Source organism: Orcinus orca, chromosome 3 (genome assembly GCF_937001465.1).
Source record: "Orcinus orca chromosome 3, mOrcOrc1.1, whole genome shotgun sequence".
NCBI lineage: Eukaryota > Metazoa > Chordata > Mammalia > Artiodactyla > Delphinidae > Orcinus > Orcinus orca.
The window spans coordinates 12490151-12517370 of NC_064561.1; the positions used below are offsets into that span (position 1 = coordinate 12490151).

The window sequence follows — 27220 nt, forward strand, 5'->3', positions numbered from 1 at the left end:
CCCTGACAAGGATGCCAAGAGCCAGGGGATGTCTGGCTGTCTTCTAACTGCCTCTGCCTTTGAGGTTCTCCTTTGGGGAGACTAAAAAAGCTTTTTTAAATCAAAGACGTCCAGGGTTGGGGACTTCCCTGGTGGTCCAGTGGTTAAGAATCCGTCTTCCAATGCAGGCGACACCGGTTCAATCCCTGGTCGGGGAACTAAGATCCCACGTGCCGCGGGGCAACTAAGCCTGCGCGCCAGAACTAGAGAGAAGCCCGTGCACCTCAATGAAGCGAAGAGCCTGTCTGTGCACCACAACGAAAGATTCTGCGTGCTGCAACTAAGACCCAACAGACCCCCGCCCAAAAAAAAAGACATCCAGGGTTGAGCAGCCTACATAGTCAGAAATTTCCAGACGGTACATTTTCTATCTAAACAGGATGGCTCTTCTCTCTGTTGGAATGCGCAGTAAGTATTTTAGGAAGAACGGTGATACAACATCAAAGAATGACCTGTGGTGTACACCAGCCCCACGCCAGGAGTGCTGTGGGCTTGTGACTCTTTCCTTTGCTCGAATTCCTCTAAGGGACAGACCTGCCTTCCTCATTTCCGATGAGGAAACTGAGGCACAGAGAGGTCAACTGACCTCCCCGAAGTCTGCCCTGACCCCCAACCCACACCATGCCCGTAGCCGCTCAGTCCCTGGTCCAGGCTGGTTCTCAGAGCTGGGAGCCAGGTGAGCAGGCCTGAGACTTTTCGGGGCGTCTGTCTACCCCGGCAGCCCGGCAGGTGGATTCCCGAGCCTTGAGTTCACACCTGGTCTCTTGTGCATCCCATATGAAAACCGGACAAGCCTTGAGACGGACTGCATTAGGCAAACAGTGTTTTGCTTTCCGATTTCAAAACTGAAAAGCCCCATTGAATGAGCTCACCAAGGCAAACGTGCTTGCTATCTCCTGTGTTGACAGTTGACCCCAGAGAAGGGGTTTCCCTGGAGAGAAGTCCCTCAGCCTCACCTTGCACGGTGGTGGTCCTTCCAGCCAGGCGGAGGTGGCCTGAACTGGGATAACTCCTTTGCCCTCAGATACACCTGCAGCCGTCCTCACTTGCTGCGGTGGTTTCGTCTTGGTTGTGGGGTTGGCCTTCTGTTTTCCTGATCGAGCCGCAGGGACCTCCCTTCCCAAGGGTGTGGTGCTTTTGTACGTGTGGTTTCATTCGTTCACTTGACAACAACGTATTGGTCGGCTGTCGTTGTGTCTGGCACCGTTCTAGCCTCAGAGAGCCCCCTCCCTGGTGGTGCTCCGACAGGGACACCCCCTCCACGTCCACCTTGGCCATGGCTCAGATGTCACCACCTCCCGACACCCTGGAGGCTGCCCACTGCCTCTCATGACCTTGACACTGCCCCTCCCCCTGCGATGCCACATCTGGGCGGAGCCTCTGTTCCCCACCCCGGGACCACAAGCCATGCCATACAGGACTTCCGAATCTCTTGTGTCCAGTCAAGGCCAGAGAGGAGTGACCACTGTTGCCAGGAGAGGCTGCGAATGGTAAGAGAACACTAGCAAATATTAGGCCACTGTGAAGCCTAAAAACGGGGCTGAAAGGGAGACTGTCTCCCGCTCACCGGCCTGCAGGAGCCCTCTTGTTCCAGCCCTGGGTGTGGGTGCAGAAAGGCAACACCCGAGGGTGACTGGGAACCAGCCCTGGCACGGCAACCCCACCGCTGGAACTCGGGCTATTTTATTTTCCCAAGTGCTCTCCAAGTTCCAGGCGTACCTTTCTACGTGAAACGGCGCTCAGCCCATGCCCAGATCGTGTCCATTTGGGGACACAGGCGACTGCTGGACCCGCAGGAGGAGAGCTGGGAGGCGTCCCATGGCCCGAGGCGCCCTGGAGATCTGCTCTGCTGTGTCTGCTGAGCAAACATCCCCAGGGGCATCCAGTCAGGCTGGGGCTCTCCTGTGTGGAAATGCCAGGAAAATAAACCCCAGGTGTGTGCGGGGTGGAGGGCTACTTCCTGGTGAGAAGCCCAGGAGAACAGCTCTGCATCGGCAGGGGATTCAGACAAATTAGTTCACTGCTCTTGAGTTTCAAGTTCCTCTCCTGTAAAACGAAGGGGTAAACCCCTGTCTTCTCAGGTTGTTTGAGGACAAAACGGGACCATCTGTGTGAACCAGGGGCGGGCCAACTTGTTCCATGAAGGGCCACCTAATAAATATTTGGGGTTCTGCTGCAACAACGCAACTCTGCTGTGGGAGCGTGAAGCAGCCACAGACGACCCGTACATGAATGGACGTGGCCATGGGGAGGACACCTACGTGATGCCCAGGATGGGGGGAATGCGGGGTGGGTGGCAGGCTTAGACGCTGACCTCTACCGGGGTCAGCAAATTACGGCCAGCCACCTGTTTCTGTGTGGTCTGTGAGCTAAGAATCGTTGTCACATTTTTAAACGCTTGAAAAAAAAATCAAAAGAATATGTCACAACACATGAACGTGATATGAAATTCAACGTGCAGCCACCATGAATAAAGTTCTGTTGGCGCACAGCCGTGTCTGTTTACGGACGGTCTGTGTCTGCTTTTGGACTATGGCAGAGTTGAGTCGTGGTGGTGAAGACTGGTTCAGCAGAGCTGACAATACTGACCCTTGGGTCCTTTACAGGGTAGGTGTGCCAGCCACTGTTCTAGAGGCTCTCGGTTAAACGTCCCCTTCTCCCAAAGGGGGCCAGGGCAGTGCTGGGGCCGGGAGAAGACTCCAACACTCAGACATGGAAGGTGAGCATGACAGGGTGTGAGCGTTGCCTGGGCTGACTGGTCTCCCCCCAAAGCACTGTAGGGACACAGAGAAGCAGGACCAGGAAGCATGGAGGACAAAATGAGCCAGTGGAGTCACAGGCTCAGAGGGGCTGTGTGGAGAGACAGAAAAGCTCCCTGGGGGCTGGGAGCGGAGGGGGTGGGAGGTGGGGAAGGGAGAAGCACGGCTGATGTGATTTCCACAGAGCTGCTGTGCAGAGAACAGATGGAGGGAGGTGGATCCAGGGAGGGTGAGGACAAGTATGACGGTGGGAAGGGGGTGGCGATGATGGTGGTGAGAGGCGGTGGCTGTGGGGAGGAAGATGGGACCCCCGACCCCCTGCCAACCCACGTAGGTGATAGCTGCAGGCTCTGTGGGCCTGTGGATGCCGGGCAGGAAGTGGAGGAATCACCCCCAACCTCATGGCTCCCCAAATCACAGATGAGGAAGTGGAAACTTTCCAGGGCCTGGCTGACATCCAGCCTTAGCCTGGGTTCTGTTCTCTTCCTGTTGCCCATGGGGCTTGGGACACCTGGCAGCCTGGATGGACAGACAGACGGGCGGATGGAGGCACGTAGAGAGAGCCGAGTGCTGACAGGACATAAGACTCACCCCATCTCCGTGCCCCCAGTTTGTAACAGGCTCTGTTACTCTTATCCGGAAGGGCACTGACTGTCAGCCACAGATGGACAGAAACGCTGAAAACAAGGGCTCCTGGGGTCAGAACAAGGCCCTTTGAAATGGACAGATCCCTACCAGGGGCTGAAGTTTCATGGTAAACTGTGCCATGGAGTGAGTGGCAGGGAGGTGGGGTGATCGAATCTTAGAAAAAAAAAAGAAAAAAGAAATCCAGTATGAAACAAGTTATTGTATCTCATACTTCACTGAATTTTGGTTTAGGTTATAAATGAAACCACGTGTAGATCACAGAAAGAATAAAGAACAAATTAAGCTTTGATGGGGGAGGGTCTTGCTTGGTTCTTACTGTACCAAAAATATTTGAGGGATTCATCAAGATCCCTGAGGGCTCATCTTATCCATTTGATACCCAAGTCATTCACTTTGGGGTTTACTTGGTTCTTTTTCTCAGGTTTTAGAGTTGGGAAATTAATTCGCTTACTTTCATTTGCTCATATTTATGGATATAATGTGTTTACGGCTATGAATTATCCTCTCATTACTGCTTTAAACACATCTCATGGATTCTGATAATACACAGTTTTGGTCACTGATTTCCAGAAAATCCACAATTTTGGTTTTTAACTTCCCCTTCATCCAAGAGTTAACAGAAGGCTAGTTTTTCTTTAAAAAATTTTTTTCCATATGGAAGGGCTTTAAAAAAATTAATTTCTAGTTTTATTGCATTGTTAAGAGCACTGACTAATATTTCCCATTTTGGAAATTCTAGATGCTTTCTCTGTGACCTGATATAGGGATGAGTTTTGTGAATATTCCATGAATACTTAAGACTTATTCTCATATTGGAGTGAAGGGTTTGCAACACGGCCACAAGATCTGCCTAAATGTGTGGTTTGGGCATCTTACATCCCTGCTTATTTGCTGTCCACTCAATGAGCCTTATGTTATGTGTTTGTAACTATTTCTCCCAGTATCTTTTATAATTTCTGCTTTGTAAAAGCAGCTGCTGTGTTGTATGATGCATAGATGTTGACAACTATTATACCTTGAGGGTAAATTGAGGATTTTAGCATTATGATGAATCTTCTTCATCATGCGACATTCAGAGGCCTGACCTCTACCTTTTACACATCACAATTGCAGCTGTGTTCTATCCTGTTTCTATCTGCCTGATACATCTGTGCCTGTCCCTTTACTTTTAGCTTCCTGAACTACTTTGGTTTAGTTGTGTCTTGTTCATAAAGCATGGAGTTGAACTTTGCTTTGTGAGTCAAGCTGAAAATTCTCTCCGTTTAGGCAGAATGAACCTGTTTAGATTTAGCAACACGATGGACTCATTTCCCTTCTGAAATTCAGGCTTCCATCACTAGCTCTCTTCCCCATCTGCTGCTTGTGAGTGTGGCTGAGTAACTATAAGTCAGAGCAATTCTCCAGGTCACTTTTGATGACTTCCTGAAATCACGCACCTTTTGCAACATTTTTCAACCTCACTTTGCAACTGATTTGGTTTGCATTTGTGTGGTGGGATGCATCTGGGAGAGAGGACCCACTAGGCCTGGCGGACTGGAAGGAGCCATACGTAGGCTGAGCCAAGTGGGGAGTGTGAGTGGAGGCCTTGTTCCATAAGTGGCGGCTCATTATGGAAGGTTTCACTTTAGGATGATGTTTGTTTCCCTACACAAATCCCAAACTGCATGCATGGTGCTGCTGCTGAGAACAGCAAGGACTTCTGATACTTTCCATGCAGCAGAACTAAGCATTGGCATACGTGAGGAAAGTTGAGCCTCCAGGGGTGGGCTGGAGGGACAGTCTGTGGTCTCCAGAGCTCCCTCCACCCTCCCTACAGGTGCTGTAGCCTCTCTCCAAACTCTTGGGGAGAGGGATGCCCCTTGGGGCCCCAGGCTCCCCTTGGGCCCACCCTCCATACCTGGGGTGAGCAAACCTGTCATCCTGGGGCTCCCCTGATTACAATAGTGGGGAAGGAGAGTCAGAATTGTCAAGATTCCCCCGGCCCCCACCATGAGTCACCACTACCTTGCTGCTCTGGTAGGTTACGGTGAGAGAGAGAAAAGGTTGAGAATCCAAGTATGAGCTGTGGGGATTTGTTAAAGATACAGACTTGGGGGCTTCCCTGGTGGTGCAGTGGTTGAGAGTCCGCCTGCCGATGCAGGGGATGCGGGTTCGTGCCCCGGTCTGGGAAGATCCCACATGCCGCGGAGCGGCTGGGCCCGTGAGCCATGGCCACTGAGCCTGCGCGTCCGGAGCCTGTGCTCCACAACGGGAGAGGCCGCAGCAGTGAGAGGCCCGCGTACCGCAAAAACAACAACAACAACAACGAAAACATAAAAAAGATACAGACTTGGGCCTCAACCCAGACTTGCAGAATTTCTGGAAAGGCTAAGGAGTCAAAATTCCTAAACCAGAGCCTGAGGCTATTCTGATTCCTGGAAGGGTGAGAACTATTGCCCTAGGGTTTATTATGAGAACGAAGTGTCTCTAGGGAGAAATAAAGCAAGAGGATGTCTACTTACACCCCTCCCTCTTTCTTGAACACCTGGAGTAGGGGTCTTGATAGTCTACAGTGGGACAGAGCAAAGAGCTTCATGCTCAGTGTACTTAGTTTAATTAGACAGCTTTCCTCACGCTTAGCCCCAAGAGACAGGAAACTTTCATATTCCAGGGTTTCACCGAGATCAGCCACTCCCCACCAGTACCCCAACCCCAGATGGGTCCAATTCACATCCTGACTGCCACTCAGTAGCCTTGTTCAGCCAGGCACTGTAAGGTGGAGGGGAGAGGGAGAAGAAATCAGGCCCCCGTGATGATGAAGGAACAGGCGCAGGAAGAAAAATCATTGCCCAGAGCCACCTCTCAGCTGTGATTCCTCATAGTCCCGAGAAGCAAGGGATTATCTAGGAAACTGGGCTCAGTGGCTTGGTCCCAGTCCTGACAAGAGGTTGTGCTTTGTTCTGATGTAGGCCCGGCTGGGAAGCCAGTACCGTGGACACCACCCCGGCTGCTGGACACTGTCACCTGTACACACCAGCGGGGCCACCAGCTGGAGCCCGGGCAGTGGCAGGAAATATTTCAGAGGAAGAGACAATAGGATATGGTGATAGCGAGTATGCAGGTGATAGAGTAAAGCACCAAAGACCAGTGGTGATGGCTCAGCCGACCAAAATGGAGAAGTAGGAGAGGGCAGAGGTGCGTGGGGTCAAAGTTCAGTTTGCCAGGACCTTACCTGAGATTTGCATCTCATGGACGTGGTGGGATTTTGTCTAAGTGTGTGTGTGTGTGTGTGTGTCTGTGTTGGCGGGGGGGGGCGGGTCCACAGACTATGCCCCACAGGCCAAATCTGGCTTGGTACCTTTCTTTTCTTTAATAACTTTTAAATTTTAGCACAGTTTTAGATTTACAAGAAACTTCTAAGAATATTACAGAGAACTCCCAAGCACCCCACACTCAGTTTCCCCTACTGTTAATATTATGGTGGCGCGTTTGTCACAACGAACAAATGAACCAATATTGACTGACATATTATTATTAAACTAAGTTAGCATTTCATTCGGACGTCCTCATTTCCCCGCCTAATGTCCCTTTTCTGTCCCAGGATCCCACGTTACATTCGGTCCTCACATCTCCTTGACGGCTCCACGCCAGGTTTCTCGGACTCGTTTTTTGAGATCTTGACAGTTTTAAGGAGGACAGGTTGAGTATATTGTAAGATGTCCTTCAATCTGGGTATCTTTGATGCTTCTCTCCCACTGCCTGTTTTTTGCAAATAAAGTTTTACTGGCAAACGACCCCACCCGTTTGTTTACGTATTGCTTTTGCTCTGCGATGCAGAGTGAGTAGCTGTGAGCTAAGTAGTGACAGAGACGGCGTGGCACTAAAATCTGGAAATGCTAATTAATGTGGCCTTTTACAGAAACAGTTTGCAGATCCCTGGTATAAACTACCATGTCAGGGCTTAAGCTTAAACTGCCTGATCCAGGATACACTCCACGGGAGCAGCCACTGCAAACCCGCTCTGGCCAATTTTATTGTCACTCAACCTTGGGGGAGGGTTTTGCCAATTAGCATAATGAATGTTCCACTTCGAATATTCATGGGTGGAACCGGTGATGTTCAAGACAAGTGGCTGGAGGAAACATTCTTCCCACACTTGCTTGAGAAATTCCACCTAAGAGGGCCCGTTCCGTGGGGACGGGGCTCAGGTCTGACTTCAAGCCAGTCCCGCATCCTGCTGCTGGATCAGGGGCTGGGGTGAGGCCCTGGGAGATGGAGCTCAGGTACCCCTGGGGCCACCCTAGAGGCCAGAGCTGATAGGACCGGCTCTAGAATGGCTGGGCTCCTGTCTGCCCACTGCAAGATAGATGGGAAGGAATCCGAGGGGTGGATGTCGTGGGACCTGACAGGGAGCGTTCCAGATATGTACAGCCCGCTCTGCATTTCTGTTTGAATTGTGCTAAAATTCATATAACATAAAATTCACCATTTTAACGTACGATTCAGTGGCATTTGACGTGTTCGCTATGTTGTGCAACTGTCACCTGTATCAATTTCCAGAACATTTCATCACCCCAAAAGGAAACGCTGTCCCCGAGAGCAGCCACTCCCCATCCCCCCTCCCCCAGCCCCTGGCAGCCACTCATCTGCTTTCTGTCTCCTTGGATTTGCCTGTTCCGGACACTTCATGTAGGTGGGATCATAACTATGTGGCCTTTTGCGTCTGGCTTCTTTCACTCAGTGTAACGTTTTCGAGGTTCATCCACGTTGTAGCGTGTGTCAGTGTTTCATGCTTCTTCATGGCTGAGTGATCTCCATTGTATCCACTCTTTGAAAAGGGACAGTAGGAGCAATGGCCGGGCCTGCCTTGGTGGGTCACTCCATCTTCCTTGGGTCTGGGGAAGCCACGGCTGGTGCTGACCTGGGTCCAGGAGGATCACTGGGTCCAAAGGCCCTTTGATGTCCCCAGTGCTCTGGCGTAAAGGGCTTCCAGTCACCTCTTTTTCAGGTGGATGCGATCCTCCCTCCGACCTTCCAGCACAGGCCTGCCCCAGCCTTCGTTTCTCTTGTGGGGGGGCCTCTCTTTGGCACCTCCCATCTTCTTTATGGGACAGCTCTGGAACGGGTGCAGAAGGCTGCCCATGCTCAGGAGGGCTGGATCCCCATGAGGTGTCCCCTCAACCTCAGCATTGCCAGGGCCTCATCCCAGGGCGCACTCACTCCCTGCTCTGTTATAGCTGAAATCTGGGGCTGCTAAGCTAGACTAGCTCCTGCAGGAAACAAATGGGCCCTGAACACCAAAGGGCCCCTCAGAGCCTCAGGGCGTGGGGCAGGGAGCCACACTGTGCTGGTTCTGTGCTAGGACTCTGCTGGCCTCGTGACCTTCTGGAGCTCTCCTCTGCCTCTCCCAGGAGGCTTCGGGGTGGCCTTTAGATGATGACGCAGGCGGGTGCAGCATGTGTAAAGGCCCTGGGGCAGGAGAGATCAGCAGGCAGAGCAGAGAGGTCAACTTGCTGTAGGTCACACAGCACATGCACTGCTGAGTCGGGCTTCCTGGCAGAGGTGGCTCTTGGCCCAGAGGACCTGGAGGTGGTAAATTCCAAGGGGAGGGACACAGTCACATGCTGAGGGGAAAGAACTGGTCCAGGCACTTTGGCAGAACTGGAGAAGTTCCCTCTGGGGCTTCAGGTCCTTGTAATCTTCTCTCTCCCCCTCCCCACAGTCTCACCAATATTCACACCTCCAATAAGCAGCTCTGTCCCTGCAGTGGCTCCTGGATCCACACAGCTCCCTGCAGACTCTGTCCAGAGCCCCAGGCCTGATTTTCAACTGTACATCCTAAAGGCCCCTAAACTAGAGTGGGTTTCTCGGCCTCAGCACTACTGGCACTTGGGGACGTACCATCCTTTGCAGAGGGGCTGTTCTGTGCACTGTAGGATGTTGAAAGCATCCTTGGCCAACCAAAAAAACATCTCCAGACGTTTCCAAATGTCCCCTGATGGCAGAATCACCCCTGGCTAAGAACCGAGCGTAATTCAAAAAGATACACGCACCCCTACGTCCATAGCAGCACTATTCACAATAGCCAAAACCTGGAAACAACCTAAATGTCCATTGACAGATGAATGGATAAAGAAGATGTGGTACATATATACAATGGAATACTACTCAGCCATGAAAAAGAAAAAATAATGCCATTTGCAGCAACATGGATGCAACTAGAGATTATCATACTAAGTGAAGTAAGTCAGAAAGAGAAAGAGAAATACCATATGATATCACTTATATGTGGAATCTAAAATATAGCACAAATGAACCTGTCTACAAAACAAAAACAGACTCACAGACATAAAGAACAGACTTGTGGTTGCCAAGGGGGAGGGGGGGTGGGGGAGGGAGAGGCTGGGAGTTTGGGATCAGCAGATGTAAACTATTATATACAAGATGAATAAACAACAAGGTCCTACTGTAGAGCACAGGGAACTATATTCAATATCCTGTGATAAACCATAAAGGAAAAGAATATGAAAAAAAAGAATGTCTGTATGTGTATAACTGAGTCACCCTGCTGCACAGCAGAGATTGGCACAGCATTATAAATCAACTACACTTCAATTAAAAAAAAATTTTTTTTTAAATTGGCTGCCCTGGAGATCCCTGGCCCCTCAGGAAGGGCTAAGTGGAAGTGTGTAAATACTCACAGGTTGCTGTGACTTACTCTCTATTAAAGGGGTGAGGATACCATCTAGCGTATCCTGATAGCTCACATCATGGAAGGTTTTGGGTCCGGGCGCCTGACCACTGCCAGCGGGTGGCCATTTCCCCCTCCACCCAGGAGGAGCCGGTCTACAGCCATGAGCTGGGGTCGCAGGGCTGGTCAGTGGCTGGGCGGTTGACCAAGAGCCTTGGGCTTGACCCCTCGGCCTTTCCAAAAGACGGATTACTTCTGGGCCTCAGGTAACTGAGGTCTTGCTGGGCCTGGCCTTGGGAACTGGCTGCGGCCAGCAGCGGCTGAATGACACAGAAGGAAACTTCCAGAGGGAAACTCCCCAGTGATGCTGGGGACAGGGCCCTGAAGCCACTCCATCCTGGATAATCGCTAGGAAACAAATAGGCTGCCAGGGCCTGTGGTCACTCGATGCCCGGCTGCATCCCTGCCCCAAACAGCGAGGCAGATGTACCTGATAGATGATGGCCGGACATCCCCACCCACCACCCAGCCCTGGTGCAGCAAAGTGCTCAGAATATTCTGAAAGGGCGGTGGCCATGGCAGGGATGTCCTGGGCCCGGAGCTATGCTTTGCCTTGTAATCAACTCTTTTTGCAAATTCCAAGGAAGCCTTTCTGGTTGCTTAAAATACACCCATAATTTCACTTTTCTCTTAGATGCAATGTTCCCAAAAATATAACTTCCACTTTGGTCTAAAATAGGCTTAGATTACTGCAATGCGTCAGGCTCTGCCCTTTTAGGCAGCAGGCCAGAAAGGCAGCCTCGCGGGTCTGCAGGGCACGGGAGGGGCAGAGAATGCCGGTGGGCCACAGCTTCCAGGTAGCCGTCCCCTCCCTAACGCTTCCAGGGTCCCCTTGATCAAAGGCCTAGGCACTCACGGCTGTAGGGCACCCCAATCCTCTCCACACCCCCAAAGACAACCTCTTACCCTTCTGTACCCCCATCCTGCTCTGGTGTGGCCCTACTTCTCAGCTGCGCAGTCTCTGGGCTATCTGTCACTCTGCCCACGTTCCCTCCTTCCGATCCACGTGGCGTCTTGTAGCAGCTCCCACCATTTTCCACGTCTTGTAACATCCTTGTGGTGAGCTGGGAACACCCATGCCTGCTAATACGTACTAAGCACCAGGGCTGGCAACATAGCCACCCCAACCCCAGGCTACGAGAAGCCTGCCCTAACGTTCATCTCTCTGGCTGAATTATCCCTCTGCCGTGAGCTCCAGCACATCCTCCTGGGCACACATCTGGCACCCCAGACGGTAGCTTCCTCCAGGGGTGCTGTGGCCCTGAGTGTGCACCTCTGGCCTGGCCCCATCAGCCCCAGCGAGTTCATGCTGCCTCTCCTGGCAGCTTGTGGAGGGAGGGTCCAGGGGTTGGGGTGGGGAGGGTGGGTCCGGGAGGCATTGGGGTCTTGCTTGGTGTCCTCGTCCTACTGTGCCCCGGCAGACCGTGTTGCCCTGCAGGCAGGATGCAGGTGGTCTTAGGGCCCAGGGTGCGGCTGGAAACCCTTCGAGGGCCCCTCCTGGATATGCGAGATTGGGAGGGGCCCACACACAGGTCCCACTACCCCCAGCCAGAGCTCACACACCCTGGCTGCACAAGCGCTCCCAGCTGCCTGTGGAACACAGAGCGCTCGAGCAGGAGAGGGAGAGCTGAAAGGTGAACTTATGAGATGAACTTCTGGGACATCTACATCCAAGTCCCTCTTTTCTGACCCCTCAAGACCGCTTTCAGACTCCCCTGTAGATAGATGTATATTTATGAATATAGGAACACACATGTGGCACAGACCAACACAGAAAATTTGAGCTGGTGACAGGAGCCATCTGGAACGAGGGTGGGAACCTGGTTTCCTTATGTTTGGGAAGGGAGAGCAGAGCAGAAGACAGAAGTGGGCACAGAGAAAGTAACTGGAATGTTCTAGCATGTTCCGTGTGCACAAAGTACAAGGGGTCGGCAAACCTTTCCTGTAATGGGCCAGGGGTTCAATATTTTTGGCTCTGGGGGCCATACAGTGTCTCTGTCACAACTGCCCCACTCTGCCTTGAGAGCCACCACAGACAATATGTAAATGAGCAGGTGTGGCTGAGTATTAATAAAACTTTATGCGTAGAACCAAGCAGATGTAACCTGTGGGCTGTAGTGGGCCAATCCCCGGTACACGCAAAAAGAAATTATACTTCAAATAGGGGAAAAGATACTCAAAAAACCAACCGTTATCTGAACAAAGCAAAGCAAGGCACCAAGGTGCAACCAAAAGCTTTAACAAAATAATGTCACGATTTTACGAAAGTGGGTGGATCACCACGCATGTTCCCCGGCAGCAGAAACCACCATGGCAGCCCTGGTTTGTTTCCTGTTGGGGAGACACTTAAAGAAGAGCTGAACCACAGTGAGCACCTGGCGTGAGGTTCAGAAAGTCACCCCGCAGGAGGACGGGGTGGAGGGGATGACAAAATTCCAGTGCGTAGGGACCAGCACGAACTGCACCCAAAATCCACTACAGCTCTTTCATGACGTTCGCCTGCGAGAAAACCCGCAGGGAGTGCGTGACTTCTCAGCTCTGGGTGTTACCACGTGAGTGACTGCTTTTTTTTTTTTTTTTTGTATTGATGAGCAGCTTTTCGAATAACACTTGAAGCCTTCGCCCCAAGTGTGCTTGGAAGACCAGACTTGGATGGAAAACCTGACCCTTGCATCCGAGCATACTTTGCTGTTGGTGAGAAAGACGTGAGGTTTCTGGTGGTGGGTGGGCAGTGGCCGTTCTCCTGGCCGTGGCTGGCCACAGGGCAGGAAAAAGCGCCAGCCACCCGTTCCCGGAAATGAAGCAGATCGCCAGCCAGAAACTGCGTCCCCACCCGCCACCCACCCCTTGTCAAGCTGGTGAGACAGAACTGAGCACAGATGGGTTGACGTGGAAGTACAACAGCACGATGTTAACCCCCAAATTTGAACCTATTTGGGTACAGGACATCTGTAACACTGAAATCATTCTTTGCCTGCAGTCGGCCTAAAAATTCTTCTGAACTGGGGTGATTCTGCCCCTCAGGGGACACTTGGTGATGCCTGGGGACATTTATAATTGTTCTGACTGAGAGAGGGGGTGCTCCTGGCATCTGGTGGGTGGAGGCCAGGGATGCTGCTTAACACCCCACAGTGCACGGGATGGTCCCCACCCCAGAGAAGGATCTGGCCCCAGGTGTCAGCAGCGTGGAAGCACAGCCTCAGCCCCTCTGTGTTTCTGTCTGCAAGGCCTGAAGCTGACCCCACACGAGGCCTCATTCACCCTGTCATCCTCTGTGGCATCGGCCCTCCTGCTGTCCCCCTCCTACCCTGGATTCCAGCCTCAGCTCTTGCCCGCCCTCGGGCTGCTCTGCCAAACCAGGGCCCCCCAACGACTTCCCCAAACATCCTGGGGAAGCCACTTGGGGCACAGAACCGGCCGGAAATTCGATTCCTCCCTCCCTGCAGCTGCCCTGGTGGGACAGCCCTCCAAGGCTCTCAGTGATCCGCCTTGAGGCCCCACGGCATCCTCTCCTCCATCCTTGCCTGTCTCCCTCTAACGCTCATTCTCCCGGGAGCCCACCCTGGCCTGGCTCTCACTCCCCTCCTACCCCTGCATAGACTGTTGACTCTGATGTTCACAGCGCCGACCTTCCAGCCACCCGGCCTCGAGAACAGCCCAGGTCCAGCCGAGCCTTGACCACTGGCTGGGGGTTGGGGGATGTCTGGCTGGCACGTCTCTCCCTGGAGCACCCCAGGCTGCTGCCTCAGACTCTCCCGAGCCTAATCCTGCTGCCTCCCCACCCAGCTGCCTGCTGACGCCCGACTTCCCCATCAACAGACCAGAGAAACACCCCAAAACGCAAAGCAGACACAATCTGGGCCTCTGGGGCCCTAGGACCCTGGAGACGGACAGACAAGCCCCACATAAAGGCTCCCAGCCCAGATACCAATCTTGCTGTAAATGCCCCGGCCCCCTTTGCGGGTTCGGCGTGGGGGTAGGGGTGCGACATCCGTAACTTGCCTCCTTCTGACCTGATCCAGAGCCTCCTCCCTGCCGGGGCCCATGCCCCCAGAATGGTCCCCAGAGGCCTGTCCGTGGCCCCATGCCCTTTTCTCAACATTCACTCCTCCCGGCAAACTTACCTCCTCCCGTAGCTAATGAGCAAGGCTGGGAGGTGCCCCAGCTCGCCGCTTGCTCCTGCGTGACTGGACAACCTCTAAGGCCTGACAAGGTTGGGGTCAAGGGGGTCTTTGTGCTGCCGGCGCATCCCTTGGATGAAGCACCCCAGACCGCAGTCCTCGCAAGCGTCCGGGGAGCAGATCCCGACAGCGCTGTGCAGCCAGCTCTGAGCCCGCCTCCTTCTCCCCCCTGGACTCTGTCTGCTCTGATCTGATACCTCGGCTCGGGGAGCCCGCTCTGCTTTCCGAGGCTTCGGGTGGCTTGCGCCACACATTCCCTTCTCACCGCTCCCGAATGCCAGCCCCCTCCTGGCCACCAGCCTCTTCGCAGGTGTGACAGCCCCATGTAGATGGATGACACAGATGGACGGACCTAGGTGTGTCTGCCCGCCCCCGGCCAGCCCTCGGCACGCCCGGGGGGCCCCCGCACACCTGGAGCAGGCTGCTGGCCAGGGCTCCGCTCTCCTCCCCGGCTCAGCTCAAGCGTCTCCAGTGGGATCACCTCCACTTCCGCCCCACGCCCTCCACCCTCCCGTTGTTGACGGAGGGGGACACTAATGGGGGGGACGCTGGCCTGGCTGGGGCAGGGAGGGGGTCAGGACTGAGGAGAAAACTCAACTGCAGAGTCAGCGATACAAAGGATTGAAATCCTGAGAAAACCGGTGAGAGGTTAAAAAAAAATGTGGTCTTATCCATACAGTGGACTATTAGCCAGAAGAAGGAATGAAGCATTGACACACGCTACAGTGTGCATACACCTGGAAAAAAACCAAGCTGAGTGCCAGGAGCCAGACACAAAAGGCCACATCTTGTGTGATCCCATGAAATGTCCAGAACAGGCAAACCCACAGAGGCAGAAAGAAGACCAGTGGTTGTCAGGGGCAGGGGGAGGGGCGACGGGGAACAACTGCTAATGGGGTCTCCTTTTGAGGGTGATGAAAACGTTCTGGAACTAGATAGAGGTGAAGGTTGCACAACACTGTGGATCTGCTAAAAAATACGGAATTGTTCATTCGAAATGGGTGAATTATACCTCAACAAAGCTCTTAAACAGAAAACCTAACTGCAGAGGCACACCCCTGGTTCTGGAACCTTGTGTCACACCGGTTGAGTGGCTTTGCCCGTGTGTCCCCAGTGATGGGCAGAGACTGGCCCATCCTCATCCTGTGGGAGGGAAAGACATGTTCTGGGCAGATGTCCCTGCGGGTAAAGGTCAAGGTGAATGATGGCATGTTGGTTCAGGGTGACCTGCTTGGGTAGGCCGTCCAGTGCTGACAGAGGGTAGTGGGAACAGACCCAGTGGCCTGAGGGGTGGGCGGAGACTGGGCGAGCCTGGGGTCATGTGACACTGGGTCTGTGGGGCCCTCAGTGGGGACTGGTGCTCAGGACCAAGGCCAGCACACATCCCAGTCCCAGGACAGGCTCCTTCAGGGCCCCCGAGGTGGGTCAGGGGCAGCAGAGAGCTCCAGGACACCCTCGGTCCCACGCCTTGCTGTCCTGGTCGCCAGCCTCCTATGGGTATGCCAGGCAGCTTGGGGGGGCCACTATCTCCCAGCCTTCTCTCTCTGCGTGGGCCAGGCCACAGCAGCTACATGGAGGTCCCGAAACCTCGGCCTCTGGCCGCTTGGGAAAATGGCCCGGCCAGCAAGGATCCTCGTTTCATTTCTGCTTTCGAAATTAAAACCCTGTGCGCGTTGGCAAATGTCAGTGGCGTGTGTTACAGTTCAGGAAGGACAAAGAGAACACTGGCCTAAGCATCCCCCGCCCTCAGCCCTGATGCCGAGGCAGAGGGGCACATCCTGGGCGGGCTTTGTGGCCAGCCCGGTGGCTGATGCCGGGGCAGCTGCATCACAATGTCGCCAGGTTCTCAGAGGGCGCCCGGCATGGGTAACGGACCCCAGACTGCACTGCCCTGGTGAGCCTGCCTTCTGCACCTTCAGTATTTCTGACCTAAGGCAACACTCCTGCACAAACGTCGCGTTTCTGGGGGCGGTTCAGGGGGCAGGCTGCAGGGTGGCCGAGTGACACCGTGTGAAACAGTGACAGTAACAGTTAACTGCAGTGGGGGGGCAGATCAGCTGATTGGGACCAGCTTTCCACAGTGCCGCCTTCCTGTTTTCTGGTCAGAATTGCACAGCAAGTTTGCAACCCCTGCCTGGGGGGGCGCCCGGCGACACCCAAACCTCAAAACAACTCAACTTCTCCTTTCAGGGAGCTGAGAAAAAGTCCCGATAGGCTTCCTGCGGCCCCAGCCGAGCTGAGAGAGGAAATCTTTTACGAAGGTGCAGAGGGGTACCGTGAACTTAGGCTCAGGCTGGGTTCTAACGGTGGTCTGGCTGTGGCTGCCTGCAGTGTCGCCTGGGGTACCCACACTGTACTGGGTCGACTTGTGTCCCTCAAAAAGATATGTCCAAGTCCTGATCTCTGGAACCTGTGAGTGGGACCTTCTTTGGAAATAGGGTCTTTGCAGATGGAATTAAAGTAAGGATCTTGAGGTGAGATCATCTTGGATTTGGGGTAGGCCCTAAATCCAATGACGGTGTTCTTGTAAGAGAAAGGAGATACGAGATACAGAGGCAGACGGGGAGAATGCCATATGGACACAGAGACAGAGCCTGGAGTGATGAGGCCACAAGCCAAGGAATGCCAAAGGGTTGCTGGCAGCCACCAGAAACCAGGAGAGGGACACGGGATGGATTCTCCGTCGGAGCCTCCAGAAGGAGCCAGCCCTGCCTACACCTTGATTTCAGACTTCCGGCCCCCAGAACTGTGAGGGAATAAACTCCTGCTGTTTTAAGCCCTCCACCTCCACCCTCTCCCATTGACAGTACTCTGTGATGGCAGCCCCAGGACATTTGCACACCAGCACACCTCTCTGGGGCTCTGTTTTCTCGTCTTTAAAATGAGCAGAGCTGTTGTGAGTCCTCAGAGAGATGACGGATGAAGACTGTGGCACCCAAAGCCTGACACACAGTGGGCCCAAAGGCACGGTAGCTAATTATTCCTGTTGTTAGAAAGTAACTCTCAAGTGAGCTCAGAATGCTTGGGACTTACTTACGGACAATTTCTAAACCATCAACACTTGAAAGAAACGGTGACTGGGTCTTGTGGGATTACAAGCTGTGACTAAGGCAGCTGTTCTCACCCAGGGGAGATTCTACTCCCAGGGGACACTTGGTGATGTCTGGGGACATTTTTCGGTTGTTGCCACGGGGGGGAGGGGATGCTACTGGCATCGGGTGGGTGGAGGCCAGGGGTGCTGCTCAACACCCCACAGCGTACGTGATGGCCCCCAGCCCAGAGACTGACCCGGCCCCAGACGTCAGTGGTGCTCTGGTTGAAAAGCCTGGCTCTAAACTAAAACAACCTTCTCCCTTTTCCAAATGGTCGCCTCAGGAAGCACATTTATGGCTGTGACGTGGATCTGGCTCAAGCCTGTTTTGGAAGCTGGCATGGGCACCGCCCTCCAGCAGCTCCTAACCCCTGGGGAAATTTGGCCTTGCCGGCTCGCACTGCTGAGGCTCGAGGGAGGCAGCCGGGCAAGGTCAGAGGCATCTGACTCACGAGGTGCAGACACCCGCCACGGAGGTGACTAACGGCCCTCGTAGAATGTGCCAGAATCCTTCGGGGCAACGGCAGGGGAGGAGCATGGAGGCCAGCAGGAGGACGGATGGGCCCCCAGGATCACCAGTGGCGGCCCTTGGGGAAGAAGACACAAGACACGTCCAGCTGTCACTCGGCGGGGGACTGCTGCGGGCTGACTTGTGTCCCCCCCGCAAAAGGCTCGTCTATATTGACCTGACGCTGGAACCTGTGAACGTGGCCTGATGTGGAAATGGGTCTTTGCTGACGTAATTAGTTAGGATGAGGTCATCCTGGATTGGGGCGGCCGCTAAAACCAATGATGACTGGTGTCTTTACAGGAAAAGAAGGCAATATGATGACAGAGGCTGGGATTGGAGCGACACAAGCCAAGGAGCGCCCGCCTGGAGCCCCCAGAAATGGGAAGAGGCAAGAAAGCATCTGCCCCTAGAGCCTTCGGAGGGAGTGTGGCCCGGCCCACACCTAGACTTCAGACTTCAAGCCTCCAGAACTGTGAGAGAGAGTAAATTCCTCTTTTGCCGCCACCCAGTCTGTGGTACTTTGTTAGGGCAGCGCCAGGAACCTCATCCCGGTGCCCTGGATGGTCCTCAGCTAGAAAAGGAAGCTGCACGGCGGGGCCAAACCTGCCTCCTCGCTGTGTTGCACTGAAACCTTGGGGCTCGGCATCTTCATCAAACCTTGTCACACCCACCCGCGTGCCCGGTTCTGTGAGGGGTGAAGGGCCCACTTGGCAAAATGCCCCACTCGGTAAATACTGGGTCCGTCCTCTTGTTCCTGTCTCCGATTTCTAAAGTCACTCAGTGCCTGCATTGTTTTATCCCGTCATAGAGCACCTGTTATGGGCCCCAGCCATTGCTGGGAGGACAGTGGGGCCATTGGTGGTTTCATGGCAGCTGAGTTCCAGAGCTGGGATGGAGCCAGATTGAACCTGGGACACCCTCCGTAGCTCCCATATCACACAGTGCCCACCCCATGATCCTGCAAGGCCCTGAATGATCTGCTGTCACCTCCATGTCCCCATAGCCTCCTGCTCTGCCCCTTGCTCACCCCACTCTGGCTCCTTCCCGTGCCCCCCAGGGCCCCTGACTTTCTTCAACACGCCAGGCACGGTCCAGCCTCCCAGCTTTGTGCGCTGGCCGTGTCCCCCTCCCAGACGCCGCATTGCTCACCCCACCCGCTTCCGGGCCCGGCTCGGCATCCCCTTCTCACCTCCTGCCCCCTTACCCCTTCTTCCGCGAGCCCGCCCACTGTTCTTATCAGCTCTTAGCTCACAAGCGAGGCCGCTGTTTCTCTTGCTGCCTGCCTCCTTGTCACCAGGCGGCAGCTCCCTGTGGGCAGGCCTCTGTGTCGATTTTGGCCACTGCATAGCCCAGTGCCAAGAACGGTGCCTGCAGGTGGAATATTTGCAGAATGAATGGATGATTAGAGGAGGGAACGCGTGCAGGGTACACAGCACTGAAGAGAAAAGCGTCCGTTCTGCGGCCAGATCACTAGGTAGTGTTTGAAATGCTTGCGCAAAAAATGACAATGAATCTTTACATTACATGTATAGGAGAAGACAGATATAGGCCATGCGTGCTGGCACGGGGCCAGGCTCTACAGCCCCAGCTAATCTCTTGCTCATGATCTCAGAGATCGTCAGAGAGGAAGAGGAACTGAAGTGTATTCAGCCGGCACAGCCCAGATGGGATTTCAGTGAATTTCAGTAAGAAGCTGGAGGTCAATGCTTCAGGGAGGGTGGGACCCCTGAACCTACCCCTGCTCCCACCCCACCCCGAGCCTACTCCTCGGACAGAGGGTCTGGGGTCCTGCGGATGGACAGACTGCAGCACATCCAGCAGGTGTTACTCAGCAACATGAAGATATGAGGTCTTGAGCCAAGAAAAGACGCAGAGGAACCTTAGTACTAGTATTTAGTACTAAGTGAAAGAAGCCGGTCTGACTACAGACGGTATGATTCCAGCCATCCAGCATCCTGGAAAAGGCAAAACTATGGAAACCGTAAAAGGATCAGTGGTTTCCAGGAGCTGGAGGGAGGGAAGGGGATGAACAGGCAGAACACAGGGGATTTTCAGGGCAGTGGAACCATTCTGTGTGATACTCAGGGTGGATACGTGACATTGTGCATTTGTCCAAACCCGTAGCAGGTGCAACACTGAGTGAACCCTAATGTACACTGTGGACTTTAGTTAATAATGATGTGTCAATACTGGCTCACCAATTGTTTTTGTTTTTAAAAACCTGTTTCTTTTCAAGAAATAACATGCCTTTTTTTTTTTTATTGCGGTACGCGGGCCTCTCACTGTTGTGGCCTCTGCCGTCACGGAGCACAGGCTCCGGACGCGCAGGCTCAGTGGCCATGGCTCACGGGCCCAGCCGCTCCACGGCACGTGGGATCTTCCCGGACCGGGGCACGAACACGTGTTCCCTGCACTGGCAGGCGGACTCTCAACCACTGCGCCACCAGGGGAGCCCTCACCAATTGTTAACAAATACAGCATGTTAATGACAGGGGGAAGAGCAGAAGTGGCAGGAGAATACGGGAACTCTCTGTACTGTCTGTTCAGTATTTCTATAAACCTAAAACTGCTCAAAGAAATAGAGTGATTTATGTCATTATATTTAATAAAATTTAACTATCTAAGTTACATACTTAAAATCATTTAATCACTGCAAAATCTTATTAAAAGCAGAAAGAAAGCAAGCAGAGTCTTAGACCCCAAACCCAGAGGCGCACACCCTGGGCCCATACGCGGCCCTGGCCCTCACCAGGTGACGACCGTTAAGTTAGTTCTGAGACGTGGACGCATCTTGTCCTAAGACCCTGAGAGTGAGTGATCACTGCGATCACTTCCACTGCCCCCATGTCCAGAAGGCTCACCCACAGTGACACATGCGTGACTCCTGTGGGGTCTGGCCAATGGGAACACTGGAGAGGGCGCAGGAAGCTGGGGCATTTCCTCCCCCGCTGACTCTTAGGCACTGCCAAGCAGCCCCTCCTCTAGCCCGTCCCCAGCCCCCAGGTCTGAACTCACCTTGCTGGCTTCCTTCTACCCCACGGTCCCACTCCCTGCCAGAAACACCCCACAGTGAACTATTCAGTTTGGACACGCCATCCTTTTCTTTCTGGGACCCGGAGTGCAGACTGCCGCCCCTCCAGACGTTGGGAGTACGTTAAGAGGACATCAAGGCATTGATCAGGCCTTGTTATTTTCTCTATTCTGATGTTTTGACACCTGGGGCCTGGCTGACCCTGGAGGGACTGCCCCCGCCAGGGCTGGCCGAGTCCTAGAGAAAGCAAAGGACTCTCCTACCAACACGCCTTCCGAATACAAACCAACCATTTCAGAGCCTACACCGCCCCCCACCATTATCACGTTCTCACACTCAGGGCTACTCTCTCCCTGCCCTGATTACCCCAGGGCCAAGTACCAGACAACCAGGGCAGCCTTTATGCTCCCAAACTCTGAAATTATTCAAACTAGGCACCCTAAGCCTGCTTACCCTGCCTCACCGGACCCTTCCCGTGAAAACCACGACAGACTCCTGCCTACACCCTCCCCTGGCTCCTGCTGAGCCCTGGTGCCTCCCTGTGGGGCCCTGCATGGAATGCCAAGCCTCCTGTTTCTGGAAAACGTGAGTATAACTGTTTCCTCCACGGCCGTCATCTGAACGATAACCAAACCCAGGCGTGGAGGCCCCTCCGCCGAGCAGTCCCGCTCACCTCCAGCACCGGACCAGCACCGAGGATGGTCCTCTCGACGCCGCTGGCGTAGCCCTTCTGGCTCAGGGCGGTGAGGCAGTGGATCAGGAAGTTGGTGCTCTGCGTCTTGCCAGAGCCGCTCTCGCCTGAGATGACGATGCACTGGTTGACGTGCTTCCGGAGCATGGCGTAGTAGGCGACGTCGGCCAGCGCGAACACGTGTGGCTCCAGCTTGCCCAGCTGCTGGTTCTCGTACATCTTCACGTACTTGGGGTTGTAGATGGGGAGGAACTTGAAGGGGTTGACGGCCACGAGGATGCTCCCGGCATACGTGTAGATCTTCTGCTGCAGGAAGCGGTGTTTGAGGTTCTTCAGGAGGTTCTCCTCGGTCAGTTCAGGGAGGTTGCACAGGTCATCAAAGTCTGCCTGCGGCCGAGGCAGGAGGCCACGCTCCACCAGGCGCCGGGTGGCCGTGGCCTGGGACACGAGCTGCATGTGCACGTACTTGATGGTCCCGTCTGCGTTGCGCTCCTGCAGCAGGAAGTAGTAGCCGTCCTCCTGGGGGTGCTCGTCCTGCGCCCGCCGTGGCCACAGCAGCACACGGTGTACAGGCGAGTCGTTGGCATCCAGCACCCACTCCTCCCCGCCCGTCTCCTTGACCTCCACCAGCACGTAGCGCTTGCTGCCGTCCAGCTGCAGGCTGGTGATGGCGTCCTGGATGACGTCGGATGTGGTGCTGTCCTTGGTGGCTGTCACGCGGCACGAGGCCTGGCACGGGGTCTGGCTCTCGCTGGTGGCCAACTGCGGGTAGATGTGCAGGTGGTAGGCCGCCTGCCCCCGGTGGCCGGAGCTGCCCGCCTCTTTCACACTCATCCTGCCGGCGGCCTGGCCTCAGCATGCCTCCCGGGCTCGGGGCGCGCGTCCTGGAGCTGGAAGGGAAGAGGGTGGCAAAATCAGAAGGGCGGAGGTGGGGGTGGGGGGACACTGACATTCACCTCTGGACAGACAGCCTCAGGCCCATGGCCTGACTCCGTGGGCTCTCTTGAAAAGCCAGAAGGGCCGAAGAGCCTTATCTGTCCTTAAACGTGACACTCACCTAAGGTCTGTAGCTCCTGCAGAGCGACATTGCCAGGCCCCTCCTGCCAAGATCAAACCCTTCCCCTGGAGTCTGCTCCATCCCAGGCCCCGTCCCTCCCCACCAGCCTCTCAACCCTCAAGTCCAATGGCCGCAACCATCTCAGAGCTCAGCCCTTCCTGGACTCGCCTCTCTTGACAAAACCTCCCCTGGCAGATCCCTAAGTGGATGAAGACGCGGCCCCATGGGCCTTGGTTATGTCCCCAAAACACATGAGGAAGGTTGCGAGAGGAAGGTTGGGATAAGCAAGACTGAACCTGCCCCGAAACTCAGGGACCTTGAAACCCCCGGGTACCTGAAACCCCACTGAGGAGGATGAACTCAGGGAGGGCCCCCAAAAACTCGCTCGAGAGAACTGCTCAGAGTGCATTTGCTTCCAGAACCCACAACCCCATTCCAATCATGACAAGAACATCAGCCCCAAATTGGGGGCATCCTGTGGGACGCCCGGCAGTCCTCGCCAAGACTGTGAAGGTCATGAGCAACAAGGAAAGACCAAGGAGTCATCCCAGGCAGAGGAAACTGGGGAGACATGATGACTCAATGCAACAGGGTTCCCTGGACAAAATGCATTTGCTCCTAAAGACATTTCGAGAAAGAGAGAAAAGGCAGCCAGTCCTGGCAACAGCTCATTTTGTGTCTTGGTGCAAAAGGCAGAAAGGCAGTGTGGGTCACGTGGGGGCCCACTGTGTGCCACCCAAGCGTGACTGAAGATAAAAAGATGAACGAGACCTTGGCTCAAAGCCCAGCGGGAGAAGCTAATATGCAAACAAATGTGAGAGAACGTCAACCATGAGCGTGAGAAGTTACTGTTCCCAAGAGCCAGAGAAGGCTTTAGGGGAACGGTAACATCTAAGAGGGGTTCTGAGGGATGAAGAGGAGTTCACAACGAAGCTCTGCCCATTCATGTACATACTGTCCACAGCTGTCTTCGTTATATCAGCATAAGTGAATAGTCACAACACAGATTAGTAACCTTAAGACCTGGAAAGTTGAACGTACTTATTTTCCAGTCTTTTGTAGAAACAGTATGCAGACCTCTGCCCTGGACAGAAGCATGACTCAGAGGCTGAGATGATCTGGGTTCTGGGAAACTGAGTCCCACAGCAGTGTTAGGAGGGTGGGGGATGGGTGAGGCTGAACAAAACCAGACATTATGAAGCTGCTACAAACAGGTAGGTAGGTAGTGGCAACAGGTAGGAAGGTTGGGGGAGATGGGAGTATTTAATTTTCTAAACTTTCCTCCAAATTATTAAGTAACTTTGGTATATTTCCTTCCAGTTTAATAGATGTTACATGTTTTAATAAAACCTGAATTGCTCTTAATGTGGTATGTTGGTACAGATGAACATTTCTCCGTGCCATGAAATACGCTTTGAAACATGATTTCTGAGTCCTTGGACGCACATCTTCGTGTCCAAGTCTGAGCACTTCCTTGGGATCAGTTCACTCATGTAGAATTAGCAGATAAATGGATGTGAACGTTGATAAGTGTCTTTTTTCAAAAAGCCACAGTATCCTGCAGAAAAATTCTATGAAACGGTGGGGCTCATCTACTCTGGAAACACTCCGGCAGTTTCTTTAAAAGTTAATTATATACCTAGCATGTGACCCCCTCCTAGGAGTCACTCCTAGGACTTAAGAGAAATGAAGCAGATGTTCATACAGAGATTGTACATGAATGTTCTTTTTTTCTATAATTAATTAATTTATGGCTGTGTTGGGTCTTTGTTGCTGCACGCGGGCTTTCTCTAGTTGCGGTGAGAGGGGGCTACTCTTTGTTGCGGTGCGCGGGCTTCTCATTGTGGCGGCTTCTCTTGTTGTGGAGCACGGGCTCTAGGCGCGCGGGCTTCAGTAGTTGTGGCTCACGGGCTCTAGAGCGCAGGCTCAGTAGTTACGGTGCACAGGCTCAGTTGGTCTGCGGCAACTGGGATCTTCCTGGACCAGGGATCGAACCCGTGTCCCCTGCATTGGCAGGCGGATTCTTAACCCCTGCACCACCAGGGAAGTCCCTACATGAATGTTCTTAATGGCATTGTTTCTAAAAGTCCCAGACTAGCAACAACCTGAACGTACACAAACCAGTGAATGGACGAATAAACCACCATACAATGGAACATGACTCAGCTGTGAGAAGGGACACAACACAAACGTCACAACAGCATGGAACAACATGGAACAATCTCAGAATCTGTGTGCTGAGTGAAAGACAGAAGGCGAAAAAGAGTACCTATAGACCCAGCAATTCCACTCCTAGGTATGGACCCAAAAGACTTAAAGACAGGGATTCAAACAGATACTTGGACACACACGTTCACAGCAACCCTATTCACAATAGCCAAAAGGTGGAAACAACCCAAATTTCCATCAGCTGATGAATGGATGAACAGAATGTGGTCTATCTACAGAATGGAATGTTACTGATTCATGCTACAATGTGGATGAACTCTGAAAACATTATGCTGAATGAAAGAAGACAGAGACCAAAGGCCACATGTTGTATGAGCCCATTTATATGAAACGTCCAGGACAGGCAAATCCATAGAAATAGAAAGTAGACCAGTGGTTCCCAGGGTCTGGGAAGTGAAGAGGCGGGGGAATGGGGAGAGACTCCTGATGGACACAGGGTTTCCTTTTGGGGTGATGGAAAAGTTCTGGAGCTAGATAGAGGTGATGCTTGCAAAACATTACAAATATGCTAAATACCACTGAATTGTTCACTTTAAGTGGGTAATTTAATATTATATAAATTTCATCTCAATAAAATTTTCAAGAGTACATATTATATGATTCCACATACAGGTGACCCTTGAACAACATGGGTTTGAATTCTGTGGGTTCACTTATATGCAGATTTTTTTCACTAAATATGTACTTTAGTATGACATAATCTGTGGTTGGTTGAACCCCAGGATGGAGAGTCACAGATATGGAGAGCCAACTGCAAAGTTATACACGGATTTTTTTTTTTAATATTTATTTATTTGGCTGCGACTGGTCTTAGCTGCTGCACACAGGATCTTTTTTTTTTTTTTTTCCAATTGCGGCTTGTGGGATCTTTTTTAGTTGCGGCATGCGGGCTCTTAGTTGGCACGCAGGATCTAGTTCCCTGACCAGGGATCGATCCCGGGCCCCGTGCAATGGGAGCTGTGGAGTCTTAACCGCTGGACCACCAGGGAAGTCCTTATACATGGATTTTTGAATATTTTGATTTTGTATATGAAGGTCAGCGTCCTCAACCCCTGCGTTGTTCAAGGGTCAACTGTACGTAAATTTCTAAAAAGTGTAAATTAATTAGAGACAGAAAACTGATTGTTGGCCGCTTGGAGGAGGGGGCCAGGGCGGGAGGACAAAGGGGTCAGGGAGATTTTTGGGGTGATGGATGTGCTCACTATCTTGATCGTGGTCGTGGGCTCCTGGGCGCTTGCATGTGTCACAACTCATCCAATCACACACTTCAAATAAGCGCCATTTATAGTGTACTGATTACACCCAATAAAGCTGTTTAAAACAAAGAATGTGGATTATGAAAGGACCGAATTCCCCAGGAGTGCAACTTTTTTTTTTTTTTGCTGTACGCGGGCCTCTCACTGTTGTGGCGTCTCCCGTTGCGGAGCACAGGCTCCGGACGCGCAGGCCCAGCGGCCATGGCTCACGGTCCCAGCCGCTCCGCGGCATGTGGGATCTTCCCGGACCGGGGCACGAACCCGTGTCCCCTGCATCGGCAGGCAGACTCTCAACCACTGCGCCTCCAGGGAAGCCCATTTTCTAACATTTTAAGAACAAACACATGCCGCGGAGTGCAACTTTTAAAAACCTCTTGCTTTCTTTTCAAAATGCCCAATCCTCGAGCCCAGCCACCGAGTTCCTCGGATGCCACTGCAGGGAAACGGCTGGGAGTCTATGAACTTGTCTGTGTTCAGAGGTGCCAGGTGGTGCTGCCCACCTGACCGTCCCCCGGAAACTATGAGAGCTAACTGCAGGATGTTCCTGGGCAGCCCCACAAGGCTGTGGAGGGTGGGTAGTTTATGCGCTTCCAAGCCTGGTGAGAGAGGCAGGAGCCCAAACTGTAGATCTGCACCTTAATCAGGGCCACATGAACGCACGTGTAAGCTTGTGAACATACATGTACGAATGTGAGCACACGTGCAGACACAGACACGCGTGATTGAATGCACACTCTCACACGACCGTGCTCACACATGCACACACACAAACATGGACACACATGCACGAACAGAATTTCATTTGAACACACCCACACTCACATGCGTGCACACACACACACGCGCGCAGACCCAGGGCTTCAGGCAGAGCCTGAACCTCTGTGACACGCACTCGTGGAGACACGGCTCACGAGCGCCACAACTTCTGGGGGCACGTTCCAGCTCAAGGACCAGGGGCTTTGGATGGTCTCACGCCCAAGCTGCCTGGATGCAGGCA

At 53.3% G+C, this 27220-nt stretch overlaps 1 protein-coding gene and 1 long non-coding RNA gene across 13 annotated transcripts in view; one reads left to right on the forward strand and one right to left on the reverse strand.

Moving 5' to 3' along the window:
• Positions 1-27220, reverse strand: part of MYO9B (myosin IXB) — an 89419-nt gene that overhangs the window by 49475 nt on the left and 12724 nt on the right. For all 12 annotated transcript variants that reach the window (XM_033401509.2, XM_049708254.1, XM_033401501.2 and 9 more), the window contains exon 2: positions 21664-22571. In XM_033401509.2, the coding sequence (XP_033257400.1) occupies positions 21664-22515 (852 nt within the window). In that variant the 5' untranslated portion in view covers positions 22516-22571. The remainder of the gene's footprint in view (positions 1-21663; positions 22572-27220) is intronic.
• Positions 180-7203, forward strand: LOC125964056 (uncharacterized). The gene is made up of 4 exons (XR_007476643.1): positions 180-1529; positions 2646-2758; positions 6395-6620; positions 7027-7203. It is a non-coding gene; the product is annotated as an uncharacterized LOC125964056 (long non-coding RNA).